The sequence below is a fragment of the Balaenoptera borealis genome (assembly GCF_965194805.1).
Source record: "Balaenoptera borealis genome assembly, chromosome: 20".
Taxonomy (NCBI): domain Eukaryota; kingdom Metazoa; phylum Chordata; class Mammalia; order Artiodactyla; family Balaenopteridae; genus Balaenoptera; species Balaenoptera borealis.
Window position 1 is genome coordinate 13,870,219 of NC_138879.1, and position 26,937 is coordinate 13,897,155.

Here is a 26,937-nt window from a genome sequence, read left to right on the forward strand (position 1 = left end):
GTGCCACCAGGGAAGGCCCCCAAAGCTAGTGTTGATACTGACTAATCATTCTCTCTCTCTCTCTTTTTTTTTTTTTTGGCCATGCAGCGCGGCATGTGGGATCTTAGTTCCCCCACCAGGGATCGAACCCGTGCCCCCAGCAGTGGAAGCATGGAGTCCTAACCACTGGACCGCCAGGGAATTCCCTGACTGATCATTCTCTACATCATGGAATAGACTTCTCTCCCTGTTCTTTCATCTCTGAAATGTAAATGATTCTCCAAGGTCTATATGAGGTGCTCTTTTCTCTCTCTGCACTTCCTTTCATAGTAGTTTAACTTATCCACGTGGCTGCCACTTTCATCTCAATAAATCTGGCTCCCAAATCATACCTCTAGTTTTAATCTCGCTAGAGCTTCGGTCCACATTTCAAACTGTCTCCTAGACATTTCCACCTCATTTTCCCATCAGTAAGCCAAATCCAGCCTACCTAAATAAGAAGCATCACAGGATCATAAGCACAGATGCTAGCATTGGAAGGAACCATAGAGATGATCTAATCCAGACCTGCCGAACCAGGGAGCTATGACACACACTAGTGCACAGCGAATGAGGTATGGGCGGGCGGAGACGTTCATCCTCCCAGCCCCCAGTGTGGCTGGAGCCTCTGGACCAGTCACCCCTGTTCACTACAGCCGCATCCTCTGATGGCCTTCAGAGAGGGGGGCGGGGTCTGAGAGTGAGCAAGAGGCCACCACTGGCAGCCAGATGCAGGGCACATTGTTGCCTACGTAGAGATGCTGGAGGAGTTTGTGTCCCAGGTGCCCAAGGAACGTAAGGAGCAGCCAGCGGACAGGGAGTTGTGAATGAGTGCGTGTGTGTGGCGGGGGTTCTGCGCAGACAGCTCCGAAACTCCATCTCCACAAACTTTGATGTTGGATAATTTTGTCTGTTTGTGGCCGGTGTGCCACAAATGATGTCCAAACTGTGAACTGACTATTCTAATAGTGTCCGTGTTCTGTAAACTAGGGCTTCAATCATGGTTTTTTGTTTTTTTTTTTTAAAGAAATTCACATTCTTTTATTTATTTATTTATGACTGTGTTGAGTCTTCGTTTCTGTGCGAGGGCTTTCTCTAGTTGTGGCAAGTGGGGACCACTCTTCATCGCGGTGCGCGGGCCTCTCACCATCGCGGCCTCTCTTGTGGAGCACAGTCTCCAGATGCGCAGGCTCAGTAATTGTGGCTCACGGGCCCAGTTGCTCCGTGGCATGTGGGATCTTCCCAGACCAGGGCTCGAACCCGTGTCCCCTGCATTGGCAGGCAGATTCTCAACCACTGCGCCACCAGGGAAGCCCCAATCATGGTTTTGAAATACTAGCTATGAACAAGTCTGATTGGATCAAAAATCCACAAGAAACTTTATAAGCACATTTGTCAATGAAAGAAGAGGAAGAGCCTTAAATATAACTTAAATATAATTTCTACTGTTGTAAATGTTTGAACGGTTATCAAAGATGGTTTAAATTTCTTTGGGTCACCTACTGCTATACAGTTTCTTGTCATTTAAAGAGATCACTGTTCAAGAGTCTCAGTCAGGAACGAGCTATTTAAAACACAAAGCTGAGAATATAAAATTAGGTACTAGGATTCAAGTTCAAGTTTCTCATTTAATAAAAATGACTTTTTGAAAAGTGTTAACAAATTCACAATTTAATATCGTCTCTAATGCTATGTATTTAATTTCTATTATAATCACAGTCTATAAAGAAAACATTTTATCACATTCAATAAGCCCCTCTAGTTTTCATTGGGTGCTATAATGTGAAAGGGTTGGAAAGTACAGATCTAACCCAGCACCTTAACTTATTTGTGAGGAAACTGGGGCCCAGTCAGGGTGACTCATCTAAGGTCACAGAGCTAATCACTTCCTTCCTAAACCAGCTCCTGTGCTGACTTGCTGAGTCTTACCTGTAGGTCTGTGATACATCATTCTCCAAGTTACCCAAGTCCAAGTCAACTCATGTTCACTTCTCTCTCTGTTGTATCTCACCCAACCTACATCCCCTCTCACATTGAAGGAACCCTCCACTTTATGGGAGCTGACATGCCAGCTGCTTGCACGTTGGCCTCCAATTTGTAAAAAAACACAGTATCTGCAAAGCGCAGTAAAGTGAAGCAGGATAAAATGAGGTATGCCTGTATGTTTATTACCATTTTACTGCCACTCCTCCCTCAATTCACACTGTGGCCTTATGGAAAACTCCTGTGACTAGGTGACTAAGGAAGACATTTGAGCTTGGTTTAACAGATGGTATCAGCTGGCAGTGGACTGCTAAGGTGTTCTAGCTACACTTGGAGATGGTCTTGAAAATGGTCTTGGAAGTGGCAAAAGGAAGTCTTCCCAGTGGGCAGAGCTTTGAGTTGTACTCTTGTGGTTCTCTTTGCCTTGAGAAAGACTCTACACCAATTCATGGCCCAGGTGGGTAAGGACTTAGGCTGGTGACAAGGAGGTTTGGGAGAGAGGATGTAGCTGTAGATGAACCTCAGAATAGACCTAGAAAGTGAGAGTACTTGTACCCTATATGAATATTTATCAAAATGTCCCCACTCCTGGGACTTCCCTGGTGGCCCAGTGGTTAAGAATCCGCTTTCCAATGCAGGGGACGTGGGTTCAATCCCTAGTCGGGGAATTAAGATCCCACATGCCGTGGGGCAACTGAGCCCGCGCACCACGACTACTGAGCACACAGGCCACAACTAGAGAGAAACCTGCGCACTGCAACAAAGACCCCGCGTGCCACAATGAAGACCTGATGCAGCCAAAAATAAAATAAATTTTTTTTGTTTTTTTTGGCTGTGTTGGGTCTTCGTTTCTGTGCGAGGGCTTTCTCCAGTTGCGGCGAGTGGGGGCCACTCTTCATTGCGGTGCGCGGGCCTCTCACTGTCGCGGCCTCTCTTGTTGCGGAGCACAGGCTCCAGACGCGCAGGCTCAGTAGTTGTGGCTCACGGGCCCAGTTGCTCCGCGGCATGTGGGATCTTCCCAGACCAGGGCTCGAACCCGTGTCCCCTGCATTGGCAGGCAGATTCTCAACCACTGCGCCACCAGGGAAGCCCAATAAAATAAATTTTTAAAAAAATGTCCCCACTGCTAAAGAAGCTTTAATAAATTAGTGAACAAGACGACTGGTCAGGTGGATGAAGACCTTTTCCTAGTCAACCGACTGCCTGCTCACTGGGGTCATGAGCTCGTCACAGGCGTCTCCTCCGCAAGGCTGGTCTGACTGTTGCCACTGCAGAGTGCCCGTTTTAGAAGGAATCATTATCATGTATTATTTCTGTCATGGTGGTTAAGTGAGTCAACCTCATTGGGGTGAGGTTTATACTGAATTTGGATTTCCTTTCCTACCAGCCATGCCTTTACCATCCTCATCCTAAATGGGTTTACCGAATACTTTATTCACCATCACGGTATCTTATACATCACGGTATCTGTCTTAGTTCAGGCTGTTATCACAAATTACCATAGCCTGTGGGGCTTATAAACAACAGAAATTTATTTCTCACAAGCTGGAAGTCTGAGATCAGGATGCCAGTGTGGTTGGGTTCTAGTGAGAGCCCTCTTCTGGGTTGCAGACTGCCGACGTATTATATCCTCACACAGAGGAGAGCAGAGATGGGAAGCAGGCTCTCTCATAATCTTATAGAGGCATGAATCCCATTCATGCGGGCTCTACCCTCATGATCTTACCTAATCCTAATTAACTCTCAAAGCCCCATCTCCTAATACATCACATTGGGGGGAGGATTTCATCTTACGAATTTTGTGGCGACACAAACATTTAGTCCATAACAGCCTCTGACCAAGGAACTAACTTTACAGTGAAATAAGTAAAGAAACTGGCTGTCCTATCAGATTCACTAGCCCCGTATTGTGGACCCCGACAACCAGAAGCAGCTGGCTTTAAGGAATAGTGGAATGACCCAGGGAATTCACGCCTACTGAGCCAGCTGGAAGACAAGAGCTTGAGAGCTTGGATTCTATTTACAATGGTCCCTGGGTATCCCCGGGGAATTGGTTCCAGGACAGCTCTTCCCGTACCCTCCTACCCCCAGATAACAAAATCCAATCATGCTCAAGTCCCTTATGTAAAATGGCATAGTATTTGCATGTAACCTACACACATTCCCCCATATACTTTATTTTTTTTTAATTTTATTTATTTATTTTTCGCTGTGTCAGGTCTTAGTTGTGACATGCCGGATCTTTGTTGTGGGTTCTTTTGTTGTAGCACACGGGCATAGTTGCCCCGCAGCATGTGGGATCTTAGTTCCCCAACCAGGGATCGAACCCGTGTCCTCTCATTGGAGGGCAGATTCTTTACCACTGGACCACCAGGGAAGTCCCCTCCCATATACTTTAAATCATCTCTAGATCACTTCTAATACCTAATGAGAACCCATTTTATTTATTTATTTTTAATTTATTTTATATTTTTTGGCTGCGTTGGGTCTTTGTTGCTGCACGCGGGCTTTCTCTAGTTGCGGCAAGCGGGGGCTACTCTTCGTTGCGGTGCGTGGGCTTCTCGTTGCGGTGGCTTCTCTTGTTGCAGAGCACGGGCTCTAGAGCACAGGCTCAGTAGTTGTGGCGCACGGGCTTAGTTGCTCCGTGGCATGTGGGATCTTCTTGGACCAGGGATCAAACCGGTGTCCCCTGCATTGGCAGGTGGATTCTTAACGACTGCACCACCAGGGAAGTCGGGGGAACCTATTTTAAAGTAGGTTTCTTCCGTTATGAGATTGTAAACTCTGAAGGCTGTCACCATTTTTAATATCTTTCTATTTAAGTACATAGCGTTGTACTTTATATAGTGCAGGATACAGGTTGCAAACTTGTAGATTCTGGGCTATATCTGAACTGCATTCATTTTGATCAATCTGAAGTGTTCTTTTTTTTTTAAAACTGACAGTTGCCAACGTTTAAAAATCAAGAGATTTCATGTGAAATGCACATTTCCACCTTCTCTTGAAAAATTCGAAGATCTGGCCATTTTAGGCTCACATTCCCAAAGCTGCGCTCTTTAAACAAAACAGGCACTTCCATCCGCCAAAGTCCTCACCTTGCTCACCTGATTTACTTTCATTAGTCACCTGGTTCCTGAAGGCATATAAGTTTGCCACCCTTGCTGCTCAATGGAATTATATTGAATAAATGAATTTGGCAGTTAATGCTTGTACGTTCATTTTCATTTCACATATGCGGTCTATCCTTCTAACTCCATTATAATAAGCCACTTGGTGGACAGAATCCTGTTAACTATTTTTCCTTAAATCACTTTTTGGTGGTCACGTGCTTCAATAAATATTAATATGTTTATAAAACCTTGCTCTTAGCCCCAGACCACTGCGAGTTGAGTCTCCCTGCCTTGGTCTGGGGATGCCTAAAATTTCATCATTATGATTCGTTCCCTGGGTTTAGCCGAGACTTGGTTACTTGTCAGGTAAAGAGATTAAAATTATTTCCCGATAACACAAACACACAACATTTTAAAGTAGGTATGAGGTGGGAAGTTACCCTTTCTACAGCAAATAAAAAAGTTCTTTCTGAGGTGGTCAAGTTTCTAGCTGGGACCCTGGGAAAGGTGGAGGAGACTGGAATGTAGTTGCATTCTGAAGTTTATCGAAGGCTTTTTGGGTGGGGATTTTATCCGAAGAGTCTCAGAGCGACCCTCGCTCCGGGTCTGGCAGCTTTGGGCGTGGCTTCTGGCACAGCCCCCGAGCAGTTGTCACCGGGCTCAGTTTCAGGACTCTCCAGAGCCCAGCCTTCGGAGTTTCACATTTCTGGGGGCTCGTCTCCCCGCCCCCAGGTAATTTCCCTCCGTTGCTGGCGCTGCCCTGCCCCCTCGGTCGCTGGAGTCTCCCCCTCTGCCCGACACCCTCTCTGGTTCTTTCAGCATCAGTTTCCCCAAGGGGGCAGGAGGGGGACGAATTTGGGGGCTTCCCGGCCCTCGTCTTAGAGCCGGGGAAGGGGAGATGCGGGCAGGAGGCCCTGTGAGTTCAGGCTCGGCAGCCGGCTCCCGAGGCCTTCGGCCCGCGGCACTTCGCGAGCGAGCGCCCCTCTCCCCGGAGCCGCCGGCGGCTGCAGTCCAGCCACGCCGAGCGGAGGGAGCCCGGGGCTCCCCGCCCCCGACCCGGCGTTGCCGCGCTCCCCCTAGCGGCCGCCGTGCGGCCTCGCTCCGTCCCAGGCTCGTCGGCGGCGCAGCTCACGTGACCGCGCTCCGGGCCTGCGGCCGCTGTCGGTTCCCCCAGTCACCGAGCGAGAGGGAAGAAACAAGATGGCGGCTGAAGGCGATCCGGAGTGGGGCCCCAGCAATTCGGATTGAGCCTTCTCCCTCCACCCGCTTCCGCCGGCCGGGCCCCTCCCGCCCGGCCCCGCGGGCCTCCCCACCCGGCCCCGGCGCCCCCCACCGCCACCCCTCCGCCCGCCCCTCCCCCCTCCGCTTTCCCTTCTCCCCCCGCCTCGGCTCCGACATGAGGGGCCGGCGGGGCAGGCCGCCCAAGCAGCCCGCGGCTCCCGCTGCGGAGCGCTGCGCCCCGGCCCCGCCGCCGCCGCCGCCGCCCACGTCCGGACCCATCGGGGGGCTCCGCTCGCGGCACCGCGGCAGCAGCCGGGGCAGGTGGGCCGCCGCCCAGGCTGAGGTGGCGCCCAAGACGCGGCTGAGCTCGCCCAGGGGGGGCAGCAGTAGCCGGAGGAAGCCGCCGCCGCCGCCGGCCCCCCCTAGCACCAGCGCCCCGGGCCGGGGGGGGCGAGGAGGCGGGGGCGGCAGGACGGGGGGCGGGGGCGGCGGCGGCCACCTGGCCCGGACCACCCCGGCCCGGAGGGCCGTCAACAAAGTGGTGTACGATGACCACGAGAGCGAGGAGGAGGAGGAGGAGGAGGACATGGTCTCCGAGGAGGAGGAGGAGGAGGAGGACGGCGAGGCTGAGGAGACCCAGGATTCTGAGGACGACGAGGAGGATGAGATGGAAGAGGACGACGATGACTCCGATTATCCGGAGGAGATGGAAGACGACGACGACGACGACGCCAGTTATTGCACGGAAAGCAGCTTCAGGAGCCATAGCACCTATAGCAGCACTCCAGGTACCCACCCAGCCCAGTTGCTGCAGACTCCTTCCCCACCTCCTCCCCCTTCTCCCCTCGCTCACTCCCTCTCTGGTCTCCCCCCACCCCCTCCTCCCCCCCAGACAGAGGGGAAATGCGACGGCACATCAAGTGGCAAAAAACTAGATTTACAAGAGGAAAGAGGCGCATTGTTCAAAATGGAGATTGCATTGTTGCAGTTCGCAGGCCACACACTCGCGCTCTCTCTCCCTCTCCCCCCACCAACCCCCTCTTTTTCCTCTTAAAAATTTGTGCCAGTGCAGTGTCTCCACCGGGCAGGGTTGAAACTTTGGCACACACACATCCATTGCATTCATTTTTCTCCCCTTGTTTTGGTTTGGTTTTTTGGAATGAAAGAAGCCTCTTGTTTTTGCAAACCTCTTTGCATTTCTAATGTGGTTTCTTTTAGATTTTTATTCTATATCTGTTCCTAAAAAGGGAATTCAGGATTTAGACAGATTGTGCCATACAAACACACACAAAACATGCTTCTCTTCACACCCCGAGCTGTGTGGTTTTAAAAGTGTCTTAAGGAAATGGATCAGTTGGGTTAGTAGGGGAGCCTTATCTGGTCCTGTGTGTTTGTTTTTATTCTTGAGTGCTAATGGGCGCGTGCAACAGTTGCGAGTAAATGGCCGATTAAAAAGCGAAGCGGAAAAACCAAAGGAAACCAAAACAAATTTAGTATTTCATCTGATTCAAAATCATTTTGGTAAAATGCAAAATAAAATAAAGAGACCTCAGGAACATGCGTCTTAACTAATTTGATCCCTTTGCCTGAGAAATGCAGTTTCCTGTCACCTGTTGCAGAGACGTGTAGTTGATCATGCAGACGTAATTGCTGAAGATGAACTTTTGGACCAACTCCCAAGTCACACAGCAGAAGTATAGGGAGATTTATTGCAAAATGACTTTTTATTTTCATTCTGTTTCTGAGGATAATAGTCCTCCCTGATCTGTAATGAATTTCTCCATGGTGACTCCTCTCCTGTTTTCTCAGAGTTCCTCTAGGCTGGTGCTGAGATGCATTTTGTTTATTTAAAACACACACACACACACAATGGCTGCTTTGTATTAAATACGTAATTGCGGCTTACTAAATTGTGAAAAAACCCGTAACTTATAGCGATAACCTACAAGACTTTTCCTTTATATTTTTGTTAATCTGGATTAACTAAATTAGAATCCAGTTTTCAGAGCATTTACAAAGTGAAGTTCGTGAGGGAATAGGATCTTAACAAAGTGATAAAGGTGTGTCACTTGTTTTTAAAAGAGACTAGGATAGTAGCAGTAGTTATATTTAAATGTGTCTGTTTTTTAATAAATGCCTAAATACTCATTGGAGGAGTATGAGTATTAAGTCAGATGTAAACCTGTTTAGGTTGTCCTAACAGCACATGAAAAAGGTAATTTCTTTTGCCTGACAGAATATCTGCCTGTCTTTGGGGTCGGGTGTGGGGAGAGCTGGCAGGAGAATGAAAGGAATGAATCAAATGTCAAGTGTTCGTGTCCTGTATGTAGAAGGGACTACACACCATTCTTCATTTCTTGCCAACTTAATTTTAATACGTCTTTTATAGTAATAGTTTTTACTTTAAGAAATCACATGTGGTCTTTTCTACCAAGAGCCCAGAATGGAAAGACCCGTGGAGAGTAAATTACACTACTGGAGGAAGTTTTCTCAGATGAGACAGAGCTAAGGCGTTTTGGCAGGGTGGTTCAGCTAACTTTAACTCCTCTTTGAAGGCCTAGCAAATAATATTTAGGGTTGAGAGCCATGTATATGCTGAGTTAAATTACAGTTTGTTGTTTGGTTTCCTTTTTTAAAAAGATGCTTATATCTTTATGTACTTCCATGACATTTCGTTTTTTCTGATGACATTCGTAGTCTACCTTGTGTATGGTTGTCCTATCTTTACGTGAAATTATGGATTATATATCTTTATAGTAATCGTAACACCCCCTGCAGTTCCTAGTACAGCGTCTCGCACACAGCCGGTGCTCATCAGAGATTGGTTGGACAGATGATTGTTAGTAGGTGAGAACTTGTAATAGATGAAGTTGGGCTAATTCTCCTGTGGGTGCCAGAATTCCTAAATATTTTGGATTGGGGAAACTAAATATTGGTCTAATTAGATTTTGATACTTTGACCAGGGCATGTTTTTAGTAGCAGAGTTAGTGTGTTTTGAGCTGCTGTTTCATATTGCTTGCCAGGCATTTTCCTTTCTTTATTGGATGTGGTGTTAATGTGTTAGATGTTTTACTTTTTGAAACATTATTTCTCAAGATTGTTAGATGTTTTACTTTTTGAAACATTATTTCTCAAGATTGTAGAAGAGATGATACATTTTGCCGTTCTAAACTTTTAGAATATGTCTACTTGCCTAGAATAACAATGCATGACAGTGAGTTGTTTAGGCTAAGCACTTGTTTCATTAGTTTTATTGTCTGTACTTCTAGGTAAATGTGTATGTGTGTGCTTTGGAAGGAAAAAATGTTCTAGATGGTTTAAGATATCCCCAAAGCTCATAAATAAATATGTTTGGTGGATTTGAATCCAGCTGTATTGTCAGGGCTCAGAGAGGAATATACTTTATTGGTAATTTAGAGAAGATGATTAAGCTTTGTAAACTAGAATGTTGGCTTAAGTACTAAATATTCAATTCCTAGTATAAGAAATTACTCATCTATTCATATGTTGAGTACTTTGTAGGTAATATACCTGTTGATGCGAAGACATTGGTTGATGTTACTAGCTTAATTTTCTAAAACCATATATTTAAAAAAGTTTATTCACTGGAGGTGAAATGTTTTCCTTTTAATGGAGAGAAATTTTAAATGGGTACGTAAGGTACTCACATGACAGATATTACTATAGGTATAACAATTTGTTAATACAAAATTGAAATCATCTAGTTTTGCTTAAATTCAAGGCATTTGGTTGAATAAGGCTTTTATTTTTATTGTTAAAATTTAGAGTTATTTTAGCCTGTAGGTTTTATGACATAGTTTGCCAGTACATTGAGAAGGATTGTATAGAAAATCTATTTTGAATAGGCATTTGGTAAAGTTCTGACAGCACCTTGAAATCAAGCATTTGCTACTTCAAAAAAGTTAAATCAGACTTTAAACAGAATAGTTCTTGCATTTAACTTGTGTGGAACTTCTAAGAATACCTAGGTGGTATTTTGAAATTTGGAGCTTCTGATGACTTCAGAAAGCAAAAGCTCTGGTGTTGCCCTGGGAGAGTTCGTGATTTATGTCCTCTAAGTCAGGGGTCCCCAACCCCCGGGTCCGGTGCTGGTCCGCAGCCTGTTAGGAACCGGCCTGCCCAGCAGGAGGTGAGCGCGAGGACTGAAGCTTCGTCTGCGCTCCCCGTCGCTCACATTACCGCCTGAGCCATCATCCCCCCACCCCCCCCACCCCGTCCATGGAAAAATTGTCTTCCATGAAGCCGGTCCCTGGTGCCAAAAAGGTTGGGGACCTGTGCTCTAAGGATTATGACAGTGGAGATGGGTGGCGTAGGTGCCATGAATGAACTGTAGATTTATCTGAAGCAGAATTTGTTACCTGGTGGCAGTATTTATTCTCACCGGTGTCAACCAAATATCTTTTTCATTGTACTTGGAATTCCTGATTGCTACAAGTGAGGTACAAAGTGCAGTGGAGATTTAAAGGAGGGCGAGATCATACCCTATTTGGGGGAGTTGGTGTGGGCGTATGCTTCCTGGATGGGCATGTGGCTAGTGAGGATGGACAGAAGAAGGGAGGGAGCAGCATGAAGCAAGGCGCTGATTCTAAAGTGCAGGCAGTCTTAAGTAACCTGGTTTAGCAAGAGCCTGAGTATGTGAATAGGAAATAAAAAACTAAAGCACCATTGTTGGGCAGTACTTAGAGAACCAGGCTATAGCATCTCCTCTCTCCCTCATCTGTAGGATAACAATAGGGGTAGATCAGTGATCCTCAGTCATTTTTCACTCCTGGAACACCCAAGGGATTTGCTGTATTCCTATCAGCACCATGTGGGAGCATGAAACAAAACCAAATCAAATCGTGGATACTGTTAAATCACCGATGCAGCCAGTTCTTTCCCCCACAAATTGAGAGAATTAATGGAAGAGGTGATTTCTGAAGCCTCCTCCCCTCCCACCCCCCCCTGTCTATTTCAGATCTATTTCATTTGTGGGTATTGGGGATCAATCAGAAGATTTGGAAACAAGTGGGATATGATTTCAGGGGGACATCAGGAAGTTTAGCATTACTTCTGTTCTGCAGGATGGATTGGAAGAGGACAGATAACTGGTGGGGATCTGGATGGGTTTTGTAGCCCTGGATGGGAAGATCAATTCAGGAGGTACTTCAGAATTCTCCAGCATCAGAAGTGTAGACAGAGGAATGCATCAGATATGCCTCTGTAAGAATGGCAACGCTTTCAGTAGGAACAGGAGTTCAAGATTATAAGGGAAATTAATGAGATCTGTTTTCAGGTATTGGTACCTGAAGAGGTTAAACATGAGAATTAAAAGAAAGAAAATGCGGACCCCAAAGAGTTATTAAAAAGTTGGACAACATGACCTGTGGGTATTAGAGAGGTGCGTCTGAGGTATGCAATAATAGATGGTTTGTGTGCAGCTCAGGCTCAGTACTCTTCTGGTGTATATTTGGAAGTGGAGCTGGGTATTGAAATGTGTGTGTGCAGCAGGATTGAGGATATTAAGGCCAGGAGCTCTGGTCTGTTCCCTTAGGTCTGCCTTTCCTCCCTCTTCAAGACCCCATGTCCTCCCTGTGACTGCAGATCCTTGTTGGGGGGGTGCCAGGGGTGAGAAGGTGGTGGTACTGGTGGCAGACTGGTAGTCTGGGTGACATAGACAGGAGCAAATCCAAGTAGATGCCCTCTTTGCATTGGGTAGATTGTTCCCTCCCTGGTCCTTAGCCATGCTCTGGGGATCTCTTCCTAGAAGTCTTCCCAGAGTTCTGTTGCTCACCTTGGTCTCGTCTCTCTCTCTCTATTTTTTTTTGGCTGCACCGCTTGGCATGTGGGATCTTAGTTCCCCAACCAGGGATCGAACCCGCGCCCCCTGCAGTAGAAGCACGGGGTCTTAACCACTGGACTGCCAGGGAAGTCCTCTCTTCTCTTTGAATGCCTCTTATAGCAGTTATAGCCTCATCTTCATAATTTAGCACTAGTTTAGCACTGACCCTCATTATTCTAATTTTTTTCATGCTTTCAGTTCTTTAAAATGATAAGCCTCAGGAGACAGAACATTTCTTTAAAAACGAAAAACTTACAAAATGCACTTTAAAAGATAGACAGTAAAATGCAGATAGTATTAAAATGCATATAGCTAAATATAATGTTTTAATTGTTTTGTCTACTGGTATGTATCAAATTATTTTATATATTTTTCTAGATACTAAGTTACATTCCTCAAGTATTTTTTTTTTTTAAACTTTGTTCTCATAGAATTTTTTTTTTTTTTTTTTTTAATTTATTTTTGGCTGCGTTGGGTCTTCCGTTTCTGTGCGAGGGCTTTCTCCAGTTGCGGCGAGTGGGGGCCACTCTTCATCGCGGTGCGCGGGCCTCTCACTATCGCGGCCTCTCTTGTTGCGGAGCACAGGCTCCAGACGCGCAGGCTCAGTAGTTGTGGCTCACGGGCCTAGTTGCTCTGCGGCATGTGGGATCTTCCCAGACCAGGGCTCGAACCCGTGTCCCCTGCATTGGCAGGCAGATTCTCAACCACTGCGCCACCAGGGAAGCCCCTCAAGTATTTTTTGATTGCTGGTTGATTTTTAAAAATAGTAACAGTAAGAGCTAACATTGGACATCTAAATTACTGAATTATTTTCGAGCAGTATTTAATAAAAATTGCATTTAAAAAATACCAAAAAATTGGGAATTCCCTGGTGGTCCAGTGGTTAGGACTCTGAGCGCTCACTGACGAGGGCCCAGGTTCAGTACCTGGTCGGGGAACTAAGATCCAACAAGCTGGCGTGGCAAAAAAAATTTTTTTTAAATTTTATGTATGTATATATATATATATGAAAAAAAATTTTTGCATTTTTAAAATAGCAGCTTTATTGAGATACAGTATACGTACCATAAAATTCACCCTTTAAAAAAAGTGTATTATTCAGTGGTTTTTAGTATATTCACAGAGTTGTGAATATATCATCCCTACCTAATTCCAGAACATTTTTTATCACCCCAACAAGAAACCCATATCCATAGCAGTCACTCCCTGTTCTCTCCCTCCCCCACTCCATCCCCTGACAACCATTACTTTCATTCTCTGTTGATTTGTCTCTTTTGGAACTTTCTTATGAAAGGAATCATACAATATGTAGCTTCTTTCACTTAGCATAATGTTTTCAAGGTTCTTGGATCTTGGAGCATGTAACAGCACTATATTGAAATAATATTCCATTATATGGATATACCACATTTTGCTCATCCATTCATCACTTCATGGACATTTGAATTGTTTCTACTTTTTGGCTGTTATGAATAATACTGCTGCTAACCTTCATGTATAGGTTTTTGTCTGGACAAGATGTGTTTATTTCTCTTGGGTATATCCTAGGAGTGGAATAGCTGGATTATTACAAATACAATTTTTTTTTTTTAAAGATTTATTTATTTATTGATTGACTGATTGCTATGTTGGGTCTTTGTTTCTATGCTAAGGCTTTCTCTAGTTGTGGCAAGCAGAGGCCACTCTTCATCGCGTCGCGGCCTCTCTTGTTGCGGAGCACAGGCTCCAGATGCGCGGGCTCAGTAGTTGTGGCTCACGGGCCTAGGTGCTCTGCGGCATGTGGGATCTTCCCAGACCAGGGCTCGAACCCGTGTCCCCTGCATTAGCAGGCAGATTCTCAACCACTGCGCCACCAGGGAAGCCTACAAATACAATTTTAATAGAATCTTTATAACCAGACTTATTTTGTTCATTACAGTAGTTTTAAAACAGTTCTCTTAGGATGAATGAGAGCTGGTTTGTAAATCTTCCAAAATATGATTTTTGGATTGCTTTAGGTCAGCTTGGAGAATTTATACCAGGGTTTGTCAGAGAAGGAGCAGTGTAAGTGGAGTCGTTTTTCCACATAGTCAGTGTGAGGGTGTCTGGCAGGCTTTGGAGGCACCCACATGTGTCAGCCCAGCACAGAATCTTAGGCTGTCATGATACGTGAGAGTCTCAGGATTTTAGATAAATCTTTATGAATGTCAAGGATCTAGGGAGGTAGCATGTAGCACAGAGTTTTAAAGAGTGAAGGATCTGGAACCAGTCCTCATGGGTTTGAATCTAGGCTCTGTGATTGGCATTTTGCTTAACTCTTTGTACCTCACTTTCCTCCTTTGTAAAATGGAGATATCATAGTACTGAATTCAGGGTGTTGTGAAGACTGAATGGGTTAATGCATGTGAAGTGCCTAGAACAGTGCCTGGCATATATATAGTAAAGATTCAATAAATAGTAGCTATTATTGTCTGTCGATTTGTTCCTGAACTGAAAGTGGATATTCTGTAGGGATATAGGGACCTTTCTTACAATGTAGTGAGGTAGTATTTTCTTCTGTCGAAAGCTGTCAACTGACTCACAAGGTATAAAAATATTTTAAGGACCACATTAAATAAAAATGTACATTAAAATAGAGCTTTATTTCCCCCCTTTAAAAGAGTTACTAAATGTTTAACTTACCCATTCAAAACATTCAGTTTAGCTAACATCTGATTTATTCTAGAACTATAATAAATAATACATTTACTTTAGTTATTTACAGGGGTCAGTTAAAGTAGAAATAGTGCTCTTGATAATTTCAGCTCTCTGGTAGTTCCTCTCCTCCATGCCATCTTCCTCCGCCTGTTCCTTAAACACCAGGTTTCCAGGTTTTCAAACCAGCCCCTGGCCCCCTCACTGTCTCCCTCCTTCCCCTGAGATCTCATTTATTCTCAAGTTGTTTTTAAAAATTGCAGTGAAAAATTTAAAAATAGTGTAGATTTACTCCTTTGGGAAAGTACATATAATATAAAGATGAAAATGAATATCATCTGTAATCCCACCAACCAAAGATACTCACTAGACATGTTTGTGTATATATATATATATTTTTATTCCATTTACTGTAACCTGCTTTTATCTACACAGTTTTTAAAAGTTATAACTAGGATGACACTAAACAAACTGTTTTTCCTTGATATACGGCAAGGTTTTCCCATATCACTGTATCTTTATCAGTCAGTCATCCCTAATGATTAGTAATGCTGAGTATCTCTTCATGTGCTTATTTGCTGTCTGTGAAGAAAATCATTGGTGAAGTGTCTGTTGAAATATTTTGCCCATTTAAAAAATATTTATTTATTTATTTATTTAAGCTGTGCTGGGTCTTAGTTGCGGCGTACGGGATCTTTAGTTGCAGCATGTGGACTAATTAGTTGCAGCATGCATGCAGGATCTAGTTCCCCGACCAGGGATTGAACCCAGGCCCCCTGCATTGGGAGCGCAGAGTCGTATCCACTGGACCACCAGGGAACTCCCTTTGCCCAGTTTGTAATTGGGTTGTTTTCTTTTTTTTTAATTTTAAATTTTTTATTTTTATAAATTTATTTATTTTATTTTATTATTTATTTTTGGCTGCATTGGGTCTTCGTTGCTGTGCGCAGGCTTTCTCTAGTTGTGGTGAGCAGGGGCTACTCTTCATTGCGGTGCCAGGCTTCTCATTGCGGTGACTTCTCTTGTTGAGGAGCACGGGCTCTAGGCGTGTGGGCTTCAGTAGTTGTGGCTCACAGGCTCTAGGGCACAGGCTCAGTAATTGTGGCAAACGGGCTTATCTGCTCTGCGGCATGTGGGATCTTCCCGGGCCAGGGCTCAAACCCGTGTCCCCTGCCCTGGCAGGTGGATTCTTAACCACTGTGCCACCAGGGAAGCCCTGGGTGGTTTTCTTATTATTATTGAATTTGGAAAGTTCAGCTAACATAAATATTATTTATGATATATAATTTCCCAAAGCTCTTTTCTCTGTTCCTTTTTCAGAGCATTCTCTTCTTGGATGCAACATCCTGATTTATCTCTCTAAGGACATTTACTATAGTTTTTTTTTTGAAGTTTTCTTCTGTTTCTTTTGTTTCCTCAGATTCCATTCTTAGGTTTTAGTTTTTTCTCTTTGATATTGGAGACATTTTTCAAATGCCTCGTGATCCTAAACTCTTCGTATTTAGGAGTGAAGCACTGGGTAGCATTTTGTGGGTGGCCATGGGTTGTCAGCTGGTGGGTTTCACTGCAGAGTAATTGGGCAGTGGAACCCCAGGTATCAATATTTGTTTTTGTTTTTGTGTATTTTTGTTTTCTCTTTCACTCTTGTTTTTTTTTCTCCTGTGAGTCTATTTGGTTTCTTAAGGGAAGATTTCTTAAATCTTTTTTCCTGGGGCTGGGAGTAGGGGTCCGAGGGCACGTGACCAATATCCTGGGAAGCCAGATGAGGGAGGGTGACTAGGGCTCACACCTTGGAGTAGGCACACTTCACTGAATTTCCCTGTTAGGAACCCTGAGCCAACTTTTTTTTTTTTTTTCAAGTGTGGTGTAATTGACATACAACATTATCTTAGTTGCAGGTGTACAACATAATGGTTTGATATATATATACATTGCCAACTGATCACCACAGTAAGTCTAGTTAACATCTGTCAACATACATAGTTACAAAAACATGTTTTTTTTCTTGTGATGAGAACTTTTGAGATCTGCTCTCTTAGCAACTTTCAAATATACAATATAGCACTCTTAACTATAGTTACCATGTTGCACAGTACATCCCCATAACTTATTTGTATTGATATTATAACTGGAAGTTTATATCTTTTCACCCCCTTCACCCATTTTGCCCACCCCCTATCCCCTGCTTCTGGCAGCCATCAGTCTGTTCTCTGTATCTATGAGCTTGTTTGTTGGCTTGTTTTTTAGGTTCCATATATAAGTGAGATCATATGGGATTTGTCTTTTTCTGTCTGACTTATTTCACTTAGCGTAATGCCCTCAGGGTCCATCCATGTTGTCACAAATGGCAGGATTTCCTTTTTTTTTTATGGCTGAATCATATTCCATATTTTGTGTGTGTGTGTGTGTGTGTGTGTGTGTGTGTGTGTGTGTGTGTGTGTATACACCACATTTTTTTAATCCATTCATCCATCAATGGATACTTAGGTTGCTTCATGTCTTGGTTATTGTAAATAATGTTGCAGTGAACATGGGGGGGGTATAGATGTCTTTTTGAGATAGTGGTTTCTTTTCCTTTGGATATATCCAGAAGCGGAATTACTGGATCATATGGTAATTCTATTTTTCATTTTTTGAGGAACTTTCATACTGTTTTCCATAGTGACTGCACCAATTTACATTCCTACCAGCAGTGCATAAGGGTTTCCTTTTTTCCACATCCTCACCAACACTTGTTATTGTCTTTTTGATAATAGCCATAATAACAGGTGTGAGGTGATACCTCATTGTGGTTTTCTCTTTGTTCTAGTATGTTTTTACCTTTTGTACTTCTTTGTTGTCAATTTACCAAGTGTTGCGAGGAAAAGGATATTAGCTCATGTTACATATTTATCATATATAAAGTGAAGTCTCATTAAGTATTTCTTTACAAAACAGTTAAAAAATAACTTATCTAATACTTATTCAGCGTGCAAGGTACTGTGTTAAAACCTTCAAAGAGATCCAGTGATGGATAAGAAATGGTCCCTACTCTCAGGTCTTTATTCTTTCAAGAGGGAATAATAACACAGTGCATAAATATAAAATAATACAAGGCAGGCTGTGGTAAGTGCTGTAAGAAAAACAGAGAATTAAATTAGGGAGAGAGATCATATTCTATATATTTGGAAGATCAGAAATGGTGTCAAGAACAAGGTTGAATTTGAGATATTTCTTGAAGATTGGGTAGGATTTCTCCAGGTGGAGGTTGAAGAGAAAGAGAAAGGAGGAGGTGAAAGGTAACAGATGACAGGAAGGTGAACGTTGAGGGACTGCGTACTTGAGGTCTGAGTGTGGAGGAGGCAAGACTGTAGAGAAGTGGAGATTATGTTTTGGTCCAATTTGAATAAATGCCAGTCTGAGGAATTTGAACTTAGTAGGCAGTGTGTAGTCATTGAATGTTTTAAAACTGGCGTATGTCATGATAAAGCTGAGCTTTTTGGGACTTCCCTGCCGGTCCAGTGGTTAGTGCTCCACACTTCCACTGCAGGGGGCATGGGTTCGATCCCTGGTTGGGGAACTAAGACCCGCATGTCATGTGGTGCAGCCAAAAAAAAAAAAAAGCTGAGCTTTTTGAAAAATAATCTGGCTTTGGTGTATAGGATTTATTGGAATAGGAGGGGGCTGATATAACTTTTCATAGCTACGTAAGATCCCATCCTAAGGCTTTACCAAGTAGTTAAGCTGTGCTGTACAGTCATTCCTTGGTATCTGCGGGCAGTTGGCGGCTGGACCCCACCCCCACCCCCCGCCATGATACCTAAATCTGCTGGTGCTCAAGACTCTTATATAAAATGGTGTTGTACAGTTGGCCCTCGAAATCCTTGGATGCCAAACCTGTGGATACGGAGGGCCGACTGTTTGCGTTTGCTGTGATTACCTGTAGTGACTAAACCTTTAGATAAATCTTGGTTCACATTCCTGTTTTTTTTAAGGCTTTTACTATGTATTACTAATATATTATAAATATTATATAACATATATATTAGGTAATACATAATATACATGTTATAATAATACAATATGTGTCATTATATTATAAATATTAGAAATATATTTCCACCAGCAGTGTATGAAAGTGCCCATTTCACCAGCACCGGTTATTTATAAACCATCTTTGCATCCAATGGGTTAAAAGCTCTCTTGTTTCTCTTGTTTGAATTTGCATTTTTTGACTAATAAAATTTAATGCTTTCATGACCTCTGACACCCAAATCTCTGTAGTCATGGTTTCCTTCCTGTGTTTTAACTAATGGATGAGTGAATACTTCTTGAACCCCTCCACTTAGAAGTCCTGTAGGCACATCCAATTCAACATGTTCCAAATAGAATTCATGCTTTAGAGACTGCTCCTAACCTCCCATTTCCTTGTTCAGTGAATAATGGCACTGCCCACTGAATTGCCCGAGTCGGAAGTGAGGAAGTACCAGACTCTCCTCCCTGTGCCTCACCCTCCATGTGCAGGCTTGTCACCAGGTCCTGTGAAGTTTACATCTTATATATCTCTTAAATATATTTCAGCTCTCTTGTCCATCCATGCGAATGGTTACCTAAATCAGACCTTTTTTATCCCTTATTTGGCCTCTTAAGGAAACAGCCTGCCTGCCTGCCTGGCCTTCTTTTGTCCATTCATCTCTCATATCCATCTTCCACGTACATACTGCTCTGCTCTGAGACAAATCTGACCATGTTATGCCCTTTCTTAAAAATCTTCTGTGGGAAAATGATTATGTGCTTTAGCGTAGGTGGATAGTTCTGACTTGGCTTTTGCTTCCTCTACCAGCCTCATCTTCTGTTGCTTCATTTATTTGTTCACTTATTTTAAAAATACCTGTTGGGAACCTACTATGTTCCAGGCACTCTCTGGGATGCAGCCACGAATAAAGCAGATATGGCCCCTGCCCTGAAACAGCAGGGAAGGTAGCCAGTGTAACAGTGAGAGAAGTGCTTCCAAAAGGGGCAAGTGAGAATGACTTCATGGGCGTGAGGGGGGAAGTGTCAGAAAAGGCCTCCCTAAAGAGGTGACAGGTGAGCTCCAAATGGAAGTAGCCGGCGGAGGGGAGGGGAAAGAGGATTCTAGGCCATAGGATCACCACATGCAATGGACTGGAGGGAAAACCAGGAAGGATTTCAGAGTCAGCAGTGCTGTGAGCAGGTTGGTGTTTTTTAAAAAAAAAGTCCCTCTGGCTATAGAATAGAGAATGAATTGGAGTGGGATAAGAATTGATGAAGGGAATTAGGCTGTTGAAGTAGACCAGGTGACAGATTTTGTACCTTGGAGAGAAATACTCAAAAAATAATTTAGTATTTAGGATGTCACATCTTAGTGATAGATTGGTTAGTTGGGATATGGTCAAGGTTGAATTGACTTCTAAATCTCCTTTATTTCTCTCTTTAATCACAACTTATTTCTCTTCACCTTGAATTTGATTGTCAGGTAATACTGAATTCTTTGTAAAAGTTCCCCTCAAACACCTCATAGTGGGGCTTCCCTGGTGGTGCAGTGGTTGAGAATCCACCTTCCAATGCAGGGGACACGGGTTAGATCCCTGGTCCGGGAAGATCCCACATGCCACGGAACAACTAAGCCCGTGCGCCACAACTACTGAGACTGTGCTCTAGAGCCCGCGAGCCACAACTGCTGAGCCCGTGCACCACAACTACTGAAGCCCGCTCGTCTAGAGCCCTTGCTCCACAACAAGAGAAGCCGCCTCAGTGAGAAGCCTGCGCACCGCAACGAAGAGTAGCCCCCGCTCGCCACAACTAGGGAAAGCCCACGTGCGGCAACGAAGACCCAACACAGCCAAAAATAAATAAACAAAATAAATAAATTTTTTAGAGGTTTGTTTTGTGCCCCAAAATGTTGTCGGTCTAGGTGAACGTTCCAAGTGTACTTGGAAAGAAGGTGTATTCTGCTGCGGTTGGATAGAGTGTTCCATAAGTGTCAGTTAGGTCAAGTTGGTTGCGTTATGAAGGTCCTCCGTATCCTTGCTGATTTTCTACCTGCTTGTTCTATTGATTACCAAGAGAGAATTGTTGAAGTCTACGAATACTGTCATGGATTTGCCTATTTCTCTTTGGAGTTCTGTTAGTCTTCATGTATTCTGAGGCTCCGTTATTTTATTTTATTTTATTTTTTTAATTTTATTTTTTTAAAGTATTTGTTTATTTATTTATGACTGTGTTGGGTCTTCGTTTCTGTGCGAGGGCCTTCCCTAGTTGTGGCAAGCGGGGGCCACCCTTCATCGCGGTGCGCGGGCCCCTCACCACCACGGCCTCTCCCGTTGCGGAGCACAGGCTCCAGACGCGCAGGCTCAGCAACTGTGGCTCACGGGCCCAGCCGCTCCACGGCACGCGGGATCTTCCCAGACCAGGGCCCGAACCCACGTCCCCTGCATTGGCAGGCAGACCCCCAACCACTGCGCCACCAGGGAAGCCCCTTTTTTTTTTAAATATTGTATCATGTAGTGGTTGTGAGACTAAATGGTAACTATTATTATTATGTATTCTTTACTATTATTTATTATATACTTCCTCTGAGCTTTTTTTTTTTTTTTAAGTTTATTTATTTATTTATTTATGGCTGTGTTGGGTCTTCGTTTCTGTGCGAGGACTTTCTCCAGTTGCGGCAAGCGGGGGCCACTCTTCATCGCGGTGCGCGGGCCTCTCATTATCGTGGGCTCTCTTGTTGCGGAGCACAAGCTCCAGACGCGCAGGCTCAGTAGTTGTGGCTCACGGGCCCAGTTGCTCCGCGGCATGTGGGATCCCCCCAGACCAGAGCTCGAACCCGTGTCCCCTGCATTGGCAGGCAGATTCTCAACCACTGCGCCACCAGGGAAGCCCCTGAGGCTCTGTTATTAAGTACATAAACATTTAGGAAGGATTATTTAACCCCTTCATCATTATATTTTTATTTGTTAAGGCATTGTACTGAAATGGACTCTAATTATCTGGCTCTCTCCTTCGTCCGAACCTGTCTTAGGGCAGGGAGGCTCTCATTCATCTCCTCTCCTTAGTGCCGCTCAGTCTCTAGCATGCAATAGGCAGCACAGGTAATTGCTGAACTGAGTGTATGAGTCAAAAAAAAATCTCTAGATTATGTTCACCCTTAGTTCTGCCCTGTCCAGTATGGCAGCCACTAGCCACGTGGGGCTATTTAAATTTAAATTAAGTAAAATTCAAACTTCAGTTCTTTATTGACACTAGCTACATTTCCAGTGCCCAGTAGCCATGTGTGATGTAGAACATTTGGGTCACTTCATATCATCACAGAAAGTTCTCTTGGGCTGACTGTGTTACTGTCGTCAGTCTGCTTCTGCTAAACTGAGAATTTACCTAGCATCCCTTTTCCTCTAGCCTTTTATTTGCTCTGAATCCTGCACGGCCTGGGTAGCCCCAGCACTCGGCTGTGGTTTGTCTCTGTTAAGCCTGTCAGCCCAGCGTTATTTGTGGATGTGATGGTGTTGAATTTCTGCAGTGAGACTTGGGCTCATCTTTGCGATGATGGCATCACTTGTTGTTCTCTGGGGTAGGGGAAGACGTAGTCAGCTAACCTTCAGTTTTAGAAAATCTGCCATGGTCCTGAGAAAATTAAGCTAAGTCGTAGATGCAGGACAAAAGGGAAAGAAGAATTAAAATTCAGAGACTTTTGGTGAGAAATTTAGTTTGATAACTCAGGGAATTCCTATATTGTAAAAGTTGGTATGTGAACTGAATTGTCACATACTGGTGTGTTGTTTCAGTTGTTTGAGTTCTCCTATATAAAACCTCTTTCTCAGGAGTCTCTGGACAAATGATTTAATTACTTCAATAGTTTTCAAGGAAAAGACATCACTTTTTGAGTGGAATTCTTTTGTTACTTAACCGATGTTAAATGGCAATTATGGAACCTCAGAAGATTTGCTAAGAAAGCTCATGCTTACACTCTTCTCTACTCATGGATGTGTTCTAGAATTCACACACTTGGGAGACTGCATGGCCAAGTGATTCATACTGAATGACAGTGTTCAGTAGGTGCAATTTCTACATTTTGCTGCTGTGGCTTCCTGCTTGATTTCAGGATGTTAACATTGCCTCCTTTGAGGTCTGTTTACAGTGTATTCTATTTATGGAACTTAAAAAGCATTTCAGAAACGCACATATTAATCTGTGTGGAATTTCTCTTCTTGTTCTTTTTCCTTCTAATGCTTGCATAGCTATATTGAGACTTGTCTGAGGAAATAGTCCAGCATTTAAAGTAGCTAATAAAATTTTAGCCCTTCCTATCAGTGCAGTTTTCCCTGTTTTTCTAGACATCAAAATTATTTCACACAGGCCTTGCAGTCTTAGTAAATTACCCTTTTCTCCAACTTATGACCATAATCTGCTTTCACAGTGTTATGCAAATAATTAAAAAAATAAAAAGTGATTTTACTGTAATTTCAGATACATATTTGAACTTTTTAGTTTGAATTATCTGGGTGAAATGCCTCAAATTTCTGATTCTCTGTAAACTTGGAAGATTGCCTTTATCCAGATATATTATTATCCTTAATTGCCTAAATAGCTTGAGTTATAAAATCTCCCTGCATTTCAGGAGAAACCTAACAATGGGAGCTTGTTTATGGCAGGGGACACAAACTCAAATGCTGCAGGGTCCAAGTAAATTAAAGATGTGAAGTGGCCTTTTTTTTTTCTTTATTAATACAAAACTGCATTTGCTGTTAAAGTTTATTTGCCTTGAAAAACTAACCCTATTGGAATTTTAGTCCCTTTTTGCTTTTACAGACAGTGCTGTTCTAAATGTGCTAGAGATGTATCTTTAGTCGCCCAGCCTGGTGTTTCTATAAGGTAGATTCCTAAGAGTAGGATTGTTGGGTTACATTTAATAGGCTGAACCAGGTTATACTCTCATTACTGTTGTTCTTAGACCTTCCCTAATCTGTGTTTATGTGGCTTTTAAATTGACTTTTTCTGGGACTTACTGAAGTTTACTCAGACCTTTAGCAGGTGTTTTTGGATATAGACTAGGCCCAAAATCCTTTCCTCATCAATTTATTGGTAAATACACTTATTTATAATATGAAAGCCTGAGGTTTAGCTCCTAAACTGGGGGGCAGATGTCTCTTTTCAGAGTTTTCTGGCCAAGTGGGAATGGAATTTTTTTTATTGCTTCTTAGCTTGAATTTGACCTTAGAGACGTCATTCCTCTGTGGGCCTTATTAGTTTACTCACCTATAAAGTATAGATTGGACTAGGTGATCTAATGGGCAAGGGATTCGCAGACTTTCTCTTAAAGTGCTGTATAGTAAATATTTTAGTCTTTTTGGGCCACACTGTCTCTGCTGCAACTGCTCAACTCGGCCATTGTAACATGATAGCAGCTGGAGACAATAAGTAGACAAATGAACATGGCTGTGTTTGAATAAAACTTTATTTGTAAAAACGGTCTGTGGCTGGCCATAGTTTGCCAACCTCTTTCTGAGCTCTTGACATTCATTAATCTGTGATTTGGATAACTAGGTTAGGGAAAAAGCTTTGAATTTTTAAAATAACACTTTTGAAAGTCTAGTAAGAACTTCAAATTTTATTTTTGCTTTTTCTCTTTATCAGGGAAGAAATATAGAAAATTTAGAAAACTCAGGAGATAACATTAATATTTTGGTCACTCTCCTTTGATAACCAGCTTTGTGTGAGTGTGTGTGTATTCATATGAGGAGTACTTACATGTGTAGAAACGTACATATTTTTTATAAAATTGGATAATGCATAATTGGTTTTATAAATCTTTTCCCTTATACCATGAAATCTTACTGTATCTTTAAATAATTTGTCTATGAAAATGTCTGCTCTCATGGAGCTTCTGGTGGAGAGCTCATGGATTTTAAAAGTTAATTTTGTATTTAGCCACCTCTTTTCTAATTGTTTTTAATAGCTTATTTTTTGATTGGGTTGGAATTTCTAGGAATAACATTTCATCATCTTCAAACATGAATCATATACATCCATCTGCTTTTCTTATATTTATACCTCCTTTTTGTTTCTTTTCAAATTGCATTGTCTACCACCTCTAAAGCAATGTTAAATACTAGTTGAAATGAGAAGCATCTTAGTGTACTTTCTAAATTTAATGGGACTGATGCTAATATTTCACTGTTAATTGTTATGCTGACCATTGATTTTTTTATTTTGTTTTGTTTTTTGCTATCCTAATAAGCATAAAGGGGTATTTCATTTTGGTTTGGAATTTAAGTGCTTTGTTGCCTATGTGATGTGCATGTATTTTCTCCTGGTCTGTGGCTTGTGTTTCACTCTCTCTTATTTTTTTTTTTAATAAATTTATTTATTTATTTATTTATTTTTGGCTGTGTTGGGTCTTCGTTTCTGTGCAAGGGCTTTCTCCAGTTGCGGCAAGTGGGGGCCACTCTTGATCGCGGTGCGCGGGCCTCTCACTGTCGTGGCCTCTCCCGTTGCGGAGCACAGGCTCCAGACGCGCAGGCTCAGTAGTTGTGGCTCACGGGCCCAGTTGCTCCGCGGCATGTGGGATCCTCCCTGACCGGGGCACGAACCCGCGTCCCCTGCATTGGCAGGCAGACTCCTAACCACTGCGCCACCAGGGAAGCCCTTCACTCTCTTAACTATCTAATCCATGAGCACATTCTGTCTCTCCATTAATTCAAGTCTTTGATCTCTTTCATCAGTGTTTTATTGTTTTTGGCATACTGGTCTTCTACATATTATTACATTTGTACCTAAGTATTTCATGATTTTTGGTGCTATTACAATTAGTACTTATTTTTTAAATTTGAATTTGTATTTCCAGTTATTTATTGTTATAATAGAAATACAATTGATTTTTGTGTATTGATCTTTGTGACCTTGTTAAACTCAACTGTCAGTCTAGTAGTTTGTTTTTTTTTTTTGTAGATTTCTTGGGTTTTTCTACATAGGTAATCATATTGCCTGGCAAATAGAGATGATTTTATGTCTTCCTTTTCCAAGATAGATTTTCTTTTTCTTATTGAAGTATAATTGATTTACAATATTGTGTTAGTTTCAGGTGTACAGCAGAGTGATTCAGTTTTATTTAATTCTTTTTTTCGATTCTTTTCCATTATATTTTATTATAAGATATTGAATATAGTTCCCTCTGCTATACAGTAAATCTTTGTTGTTTATCTGTTTTATGTAAAGGTAGTGTGTATCTGTAAATCCCATACTCCCAATTTATCCCTGCCCCCCCTTCCCCTTTGGTAACCATAAGTTTGTTTTCTATGTCTGTGAGTCTGTTTCTGTTTTGTAAATAAGTTCATTTTTACTATTTTTTTAGATTCCACATATAAGTGATATCATATAATATTTGTCTTTCTCTGTCTGACTTCACTTAATATGATTATCTCTAGGTTCATTCATGTTGCTGCAAATGGCATTGTTTCGTTGTGGTTTTATGGCTGAATAATATTCCATTGTGTATATATACATCTTCTTTATCCATTCCTCTGTTGATGGACACTTAGGTTGCTTCCATGTCTTGGCTATCGTAAAAATTGGTTTCTAATTTAACTTCATATGTCAGAGAACATACTGGGTATGACTAAATGTTTAAAAAATGAAGTCATTTGAGATTTGTTTTATGACCCAAAGCATTGTCTGTTTAGGTGAATATTCCACGTGTACTAGGAAGGAAGAGTCTGCTGCTGTTGGGTAGAGTGTTCCATAAATGTGATTAACTGTTGTTGGTAGTGTTGTTAAAGTCTTCTATATCCTTGCAGATTTTCCATCTACTTGTTCTGTTGATTACTAAGAGAGGAGTGTTGAAATCTACAACTACTGTTATAGATTTGTTCTCTGTCTCCTTGCAGTACTGTATGTTTATGCTTCATATATTTTGTGGCTCTGTTATTAGGTTCATAAACATTTATGGTTGTTGGTCTTTTGATTATTTGACCCCTTTATCATTATGAAATGACCTTCTTTACTCTGGTAATATTCTTTGCTTAAAATTTACTGTTTGATATTAATATAACCAGTTCAGCTTCTTTCTTTTTGAATAGTGTTAGCAGGGTGTATCT

The 26,937-nt window shown here is 42.6% G+C and overlaps 1 protein-coding gene and 1 long non-coding RNA gene across 19 annotated transcripts in view; one reads left to right on the forward strand and one right to left on the reverse strand.

Annotated features, from left to right (window-relative positions):
• LOC309619052 overlaps positions 1-26,937 on the reverse strand; it is a 373,591-nt gene that overhangs the window by 50,624 nt on the left and 296,030 nt on the right. The window lies entirely within an intron of this gene.
• The window catches only part of BPTF (bromodomain PHD finger transcription factor), a 140,058-nt gene continuing 119,369 nt past the window's right edge, over positions 6,249-26,937 (forward strand). For 3 of the 18 annotated variants that reach the window (XM_082373646.1, XM_082373656.1, XM_082373647.1), the window contains exon 1: positions 6,254-7,120. In XM_082373646.1, the coding sequence (XP_082229772.1) occupies positions 6,508-7,120 (613 nt within the window). In that variant the 5' untranslated portion in view covers positions 6,254-6,507. Of the gene's footprint in view, positions 7,121-26,937 lie in introns of all 18 variants that reach the window. The other 15 variants (XM_082373653.1, XM_082373652.1, XM_082373655.1 and 12 more) reach the window with 10 other exon arrangements.